General features: G+C 40.7%; 1 protein-coding gene across 16 annotated transcripts in view; it reads right to left on the bottom strand.

Moving 5' to 3' along the window:
* LOC102084790 (centromere protein J) overlaps window positions 1–7,374 on the bottom strand; it is a 39,018-nt gene that overhangs the window by 20,188 nt on the left and 11,456 nt on the right. For all 16 annotated transcript variants that reach the window (XR_010471457.1, XM_065057618.1, XM_065057632.1 and 13 more), the window contains 3 exons: window positions 5,081–6,509; window positions 3,805–3,928; window positions 282–447 (listed from right to left, as the gene is read on the bottom strand). Coding sequence is in view for 15 of the 16 variants with exons in the window: in XM_065057618.1 (XP_064913690.1) it covers window positions 282–447; window positions 3,805–3,928; window positions 5,081–6,509 (1,719 nt within the window). In the remaining variant the exon portion in view is untranslated. The remainder of the gene's footprint in view (window positions 1–281; window positions 448–3,804; window positions 3,929–5,080; window positions 6,510–7,374) is intronic.

Below are 7,374 nucleotides of genomic sequence, written 5' to 3'. Positions count from 1 at the left end.
ACTACAAGGAAGTACAAGGAACATGGGAACCTCCCAGTCTTCCTTACCACGTATTTTTTGTCTCATATAAAGAAAGTGGGATATACATTTAGAACACAAGCCAAAGCAATGTCTTATTAACATGATGTATCTTCACTGTACACACAACCGTCCTCAAGAAGTAGCATGAATAATTTGCCATCTGTGACAAATGGAAGGACTCAGGTACTGCCATAAGATGCCTGTATGGAAGGATATTAATTGTTGAGAACTGCATATTTATTCTACAGAAGACACCTTACTTGCAGTTCTTGTGATTTCACATTTTCTCCAGTGACTCTAGCTGTTCCTTTGAACTTGCTATGGGCAACTTTTTCTTTCTGCGGTGTGTGAATTTGGTCTCCGTTGTTTTCCAAAGGGTGAGTCAGCTCCTGGCTCCTGAAAGTCTTGAACTGGTCCATTTGTGTTCTATTCAGAAGGTAAAGAAAGAGTATGGAGTTGGCATAAAGAATATAACAAAGGACTCTGTAGATGTGCCTTACTTGGGAATGATTTTTGGAGGGCTTGGATGTGTTCCATATATGTTGATTCTGCTGGGAATGGCAAAAAATTATCAGCACTTGTCAAAATTGAGGTCCTTCATCACTGGGAACACTTATGTATGTATTCAGCTGCAAAATTTGTTCTACTGAGCAGATGGAATAATTCTCATTGAAGTTTTCTGATCTCCTAGTGACCATGAACTTAGAGACTTTTAAGCACATTTTCTTTTCAGAGAAATAGCTAAATTAGAGCAGACCTGCAGAAGGCACAGCTTGTTCCCTGGCTTTGCACCTAAGAAGCACTTCATCATGCAAGGCTGCGAACTGAGCTGTATTTCCAGTAGCCTAGTCATTCCTACAAATGAGCACAGCCATCGACTTGAATGAAAGGGGATAAAGTACTTTACTTTATCATAGAATCATAAAATGGTTTTGGTTGGAAGGGACGTTAAAAACCATCTAGTCCAACCCCCCCTGCCATGGGCAGGGACACCTGCCACCAGACCAGGTTGATCACAACCCTGTTCAACCCGGCCTTGAGGACTTCCAGAGATTCAGTATCCACAAGTTCTCTGGGCAAACTGTCTCAGTGCCTCACCACCTTCATGGTGAAGAGTTCCTTCCTTATATCTAATCTAAATCTACCCTCTTTTAGTTTAAAGCCATTGCCTCTTGTCCTATCAATACATGTCCTTGCAAAAGGTACCTCTACAGCTTTCTTGTACGTCCCCTTTAGGTACTGGAAGGCTGCAATAAGGTCTCTGCAGAGTCTTCTCCAGGCTGAACAACCTCAACCCTCTCAGCTCATTTTCATAGGAAAGGTGCTCCAGCCCTCTGATCATCTCTCCTGGACTTGCTCCAACGGGTCCATGTGCTTCCTATGTTGGGGCCCCCAGAGCTGGATGCAGCACTCCAGGGGGGGTCTCACCAAGGGTGGAGTAGAGCTGGGGGAATCATCAATCATCTCCCTCAACCTGCTAGTCACACTTCTTTTGATGCAGCCCAGGATACAGTTGCCTTTCGGGGCCGCAAATGCACATTGCCAGGTCATGTTGAGCTTTCTGTAGGTAAATATAATTTAAGAGTTAAATGAGGGAGCTCAGCACCCAGAAGAGGTTTTGCCTTTGGACTCAATGTCTCAACGCATTAGTGACCTAGAAATGCACTTAAAAACCCAGCAAGAGGGGAAGAGTATAAATCTTTACATATCTTCAAATGGAGTATATTTGTATTACTATGATCCAGCTGCTGAGTTCATTTTTAATATGATAATAAATTATTTGCTAGTTTCCTGCTGGCTATTACTGTTGGTCCAGGAAGAGTACAGATTTGATACTACAAGGAAATTATGTATTTAAAATGGCAAACAAGTTGTCCTGGTTGAAGGAACAAGGAAATGATCATCACTGAATCCTCTGACTGATGTCAAGGGTAACTACCTCAGTGCTGCAAGGGTGGAGGCACAGGCTGCTGCCTGGAGCACTCTCTAGGCTCTCTTAGGCACCACATACACACAACACACTACGCCCCAACTGTTTTCACCCCCTTGCCTGTGTTATTTGTGTCTGCAAAGGTCTAAAAACAAAGTTCCTTGAAACAAAAGAATGGATAGACAGGGCAGGTCCAGGCATGTTGTGCCACTCTCAAAAGGATTTTCATTGCTTCCAGCAAGTTGTCGACACAGCACAAGTGAAATGCTATCAATGTAGTGGCCGTCCTGTCTTCCCTGTAGGCTTACTGGTTTAAAAATACAAAGCAGATTCTCAGATCGGCACAGGGCCAATGCAGTCAAGGAGGAGAAGCTGCCTTTTGTAATTAGCTTTAGCTCATCAATTACAAAAAGTGAGTGAAAAGATGTACCCATTGTACTAGGCAGGATTTTTTTGATAAAAAGTTATCTACTATGGCTAATGACATACATCAATTCACAGAAAGCTCTTTTTAAAACCTGCTCTATTACAAAAACTCAAGGCCATGTGAGGCAGTACTGTCAGCAGGCAGAGAACACAGAGCCAGCAGAGAGTGCACTGCAGTAATTCTGCACCAATATATCCCTACACAGCAATAATTTACATCAGTAAAAGTAAAAACAGCACGTAATTTCATTAGTAGTTTTATGAATTGCCAAATCCCACAGATATTCACATCTGGAACCCCTATCATGATCAGCTGGTGATCATCTTCCAGTATGTTAGCAAGATCACAAACAAAAAGGATCCTGATTGAAATAATTTATTTTTAAGACAGTGAAAGTATTTTGCTAAAAGACAGCTATAGGAGGAAATCATTCAAACTGATAACTGTCATTCAGAAATATTCTTTGTCACTAATTCCACGGTCTTTGAAATCAAAAGGAATGAACAAGCAGATGTGAAAAACAATTTTTTAGTTTGCATTATATATTAAAACCCCAAAACAACAAATTAGGCTTATTTTCCACTAGTTAAGAACTAGGCTTGAAATGCAAAAAGGAAAATAATCTCTTCTATGTTTAGAGCTGATGATACCTAGTAATTTCTAACAGATTTCATCACATTAAAAATTATATATTTTATTTGATTGTAAGCATACTAAATTTTGATAAGGCATTTGCATAACCTATAATTAGTTACAGTTGTAATTGCACATCTATTCCAAACCCCATAGTTTCAAAGCTTATTTCCTGCAGGGATTTTACAGTAAGGAATTATTTCACTTCTATGAAGATGTACCAAAACAAAACCAAAAGTTTTCAGCATTTAATAATTACAGATTACAGAAGCAACTCCCATGTGAATTTTCAAGTTCTTCATCTATATGGTAACAAATCCATCCTCAGTCTAGTCTGAAGATAAATATTTCTGAAATAACAGTGCTGTTGGCACTGACATATGCTATACACTTTTTGTTATCTTTGGAAATATGGGCTGCCTTGATGTGACTGTGATAAGAGAAGTTTATCCTTTACTCCATCAGAGGCCTGATCCCATAAAATAGCTTATCCTGAGTTCTTACTGATTTCAGTGTAACCTGAAGACATTCAGCAACTTATAAAAAGCGTTTGGCATTACTCAGCTTTGAGACCCAAACTGTACCAGTGTCTTCAGAGTTGGCACCCTTCAGTTTGGCACTTCACTTTTTATCCAGATGGCTAAATAAGTGTCTCAGTTCTAAAACAATATAGACACAGCTTAAAAGAGGACAGCTAATAAGCATGAATTTAGCAGCCTGATTTTAAGGATACTAAAGGAAATATTTGCCTTAACTGCACATGCAAATCAGTTTCTGGTGTATAAAGATTTACCTGCAAAAATTGATTGCTTTCTCTTGTTCTTCTTTCACCCTGGTCAGTGAAGGGGTTTGTCCATTATGCACACCAGTCTCTAATCCTCTGGTAAGGATGTTCTGGGTTTCTTCTATATAGATATCTGTGTTAGTACACAGAAATTTGTGAATATTTATGGACTCCCTCTTCATATTTAAAATCACAGACTGCATAAGTGCAGTAAACTCTATTGCTTAATCTATCAAACAGAATTAACGTGTCTTTGCCTAATTATGCAAGTATTCCATTCCCAGCATAGTTCTTAGTAGTGAAATCCAAGACCTACAAATTACAATAAGTGAAACAGATTTGGGGATATATCAGAGTCAGTAGCTGAATTCATTTTCAGGAGTGTGAATGTCACGTGATAGTTCAACCTTATTTTGAATGCAACTTTCAAAGAGGCCTCAGGAGCCTTTTTTTAATAGCAGCCTGACATGGAGTAGAGTGTGCTTAACAAGTTGTGACAGAGCAATTAAGAGCCATCAGAAGTTGCTCTGGCAATTACTTCAGGTAGGACAACTAATTTTTGACTGATCCTACACAAAGAGACAGCCAATAGGTTTGGGGTGAGGAGTCACTGTGGGGAAAGTCCTTCAGTGGAAACTAGGAAATAAGAAAAGTTGAGAACCAGTTTGATAAAAAGGACACCATATCATTGCCAGAACTAAGGTCACTGGGCCAAAAGGCTGGAAAGATTTGTTGGCCAGAGAACTTCGACCACATTCAGGACAAACTGAGTAAAGGTGTTCTTAGGAAATCATAATTTTCCACTGATGTGAGGCTCTCTGTGTCTTAGGAAAAAAATATTCAAATTTGAGAAATTATTTTGCCCATCTTTTTAGAGTCATGTTATTTCTGAGAAGGGTAAATAGAAAATGTGAACAACTCACTGTCATGGGGTCAGTGGGAGGAACACACCTAAGCTATGTGAAACTTTAGCACTGACACTGAGGACTCACTGAACCTCTCCCCCATCTCATGGGGTCAAAAGTCCGCACCTGAAAGTGCATCTAAAGCAAAAGACTTAGGAAAAATGGCTAGTGATGATGGGGAGTCAAGCAAAACAAGGGGCTTGCAGATATACCTCTCCCCTCTTCTCTTTTTCTTTCTCTTTTTTTTCTAGTTTAGGACTGAGAAGTACTGACAGAGTGGGCATATACCTAGGGAGCACACACAGAATGAGTCAGAAATCCAAGAGAAATTTTTTCCCCTATGGAAAATAAATGTAAATCAAAACTTGGGTAGCTCTTACCTAATGTGTCTGTAAGCAGTTTTTTCTGTGGTTTCTCCACTGCAGGGGTTTCTTTAATCTTGAAAGCAGGAACCTCACCAGCCACTGTTGAGGATGGCAGATCCAGGCTTTTAACATCCCTGGCCCTATTCTCATTCTTTGATTCAGGTTCATGTCCTCTCCTTTTTGATCTTGTGAGATGAAATAGGGACTGCTGAAGAGAAGAGTGAGCCTTGCTCCCTTTCAGCCTGACATCCCCGGTACTGGAATCACTGCTGCTTGTGCTGCAGGAGAGCCCTTGTTGTCTTGCGGTCACTTGGATATCTTGCTTCCTTGGGGCTGATCTGCTGTACTTTTTAACAAACATTTTTTCATTTTCACTGGGCTCGTCACTGGCATAGTCACCATCAGAGAGATCCAAATGTCTATCAGTATGATCTACTCCTTGAGGCTCATGCTGGGATGGATACTGAATGCAGTGACATTTGGGGTCATCATCACTGTTGGAGGACAAGCAGCTTGACGCACAAGACAAAGATGCAACATGCCACGTTGAGGCAGCTGTCCCCTTCCTTTGCCACTCCTGCTGCAAGACTGAGGATGAGCTTCTCTTCTCCACAGCCTCAGGTGAGCTATGTGTAATTTTTACTATCTTATCATTGACCATCTTAAACCCAGTAAGGATTTTACTTTTACTTTCTGCACTCTGGCTCCCCAAAACAAGTTCCTGTGGGCATACCTGAACCCACTTCTGTGCTTGTGTGAACACAGGGCCTGCACTCCACTCTGTCACCTTGGTGCAATCTGTTTCTAAATCCTGAAGTGGAGAATGCTTTTGCAGGACTTGCAAGGGCATTTTTGCTCCTTCTGTGACATGACCCTTCAGGGTGCCATCCACCCTACCTAGGCCCTTTTGCAGGGTACCCTCCACAGGTCTTTCATCAGTTCTTCCTGCTTGCCCTAGAGAATCGATATGATGAGTTTCCCTTTCCTCACCTACTTGTAGGTTCATTTTTGTGACTGTTTCAGGACACAGTTGTATTAATAGGAGTTCAGGCCACCTTCTCTGTGGTGAGTCAACAGGATTTTCCTTTGCGTCTTCATCTCTCCCAGTCACTTCTTTTTCTTCTGTACTTTGCTCAGCTACTTTTGCTTCACACTCACCTTGAGCCTTTATCTCCCACTCAAGTAAAGCACAGTCTGCTTTTTTTTCATGTGTTTCCATCTGCATGGAGCTACTGACCTGCAGATTTAACCGAGAGCAATCCTCTGGCTGTAGTATTCCTACATCCACTTGGCCAGGCTGGCAGAAATGATCCCAGCAGTCCAAACAAGCTCTCCTGGAATGCTTACTGTCTTCTTTTAAAGACTTCTGTTTGGTTTTTTTGAGCCTTGCCATACCTTCTTTTCGTTTCAGAAAAGCCTTCAGAGGTGTTACTTTTGCCTTACTCTAAAAAAACAACAGACGAAAAATCTTGACGGTCACAGTCTGAGAATTGTTTTCCAGAAAGGGAGATATTTATGATAATGAAAAAAGCTGAGACACCAAAAGTCTCAAACACACTGGCTATGGATAACTGAGTGCATAGGTAAGAGCCTTGAGACTACAGGGAAGGTACAAGAACTTTTAGAAACAGTCACCACGTGACACCTCAATTAATTCTTTAGCAGAGTCAGATAGTTAAGATGGTGCTAAGTGTTTACATAGAAGAAAATGAGACAAGTTCTGTCTGTTTTTAAAGGAAGTTTGAATGTTTTTTTACAATGTGACACAGAAATATATATATGTGTGTGTGTGTTTGTGTGTGTGTGTGTGTGTGTGCAACAGTCTGAGATGTTATTTTGCTGAGTAGGCATTGAGAAAATTCCTGAATGGCAAAATGTGCATCTTCCAAGTCAACAAGCCTAACAAAATACTGATACCCAGGGGTGTCAGACATAAACTCATCTCAAACTGCACATAAGGCAAAAAGCAGAACAATATTACTGTACTTGGGGCTTGTACAAATACTATATTTGGAAGTGCCCCCATTCTCGCATTAGTTGCACATGAGAGACTGCATGGACCATTTATTACAAAATAAACTAACAGAACCAACCTTGAGGTCTAATTTATCCAAGTATGTTGATACTCCGGCACAAACTCTCAGCCAGAAAGTATGTGGAAAGAGAAGAAGAGAAGCATTGGGGAATACAGCTGTGACTGAGTAATATTTTTTTTGCTTTTGGGAAAAAATCTTCCAACATGACTTGAATGAATAGTGGAAAAATGCGCTGCCACCCAATGAGCCAAAACAGATCCCAAACAATTCCCA

The sequence above is a fragment of the Columba livia genome, chromosome 3 (genome assembly GCF_036013475.1).
Source record: "Columba livia isolate bColLiv1 breed racing homer chromosome 3, bColLiv1.pat.W.v2, whole genome shotgun sequence".
In the NCBI taxonomy this organism is placed as follows: domain Eukaryota; kingdom Metazoa; phylum Chordata; class Aves; order Columbiformes; family Columbidae; genus Columba; species Columba livia.
Note: the sequence above shows the minus strand (reverse complement) of the source record. Positions and strands in the feature narration are given on the sequence as shown.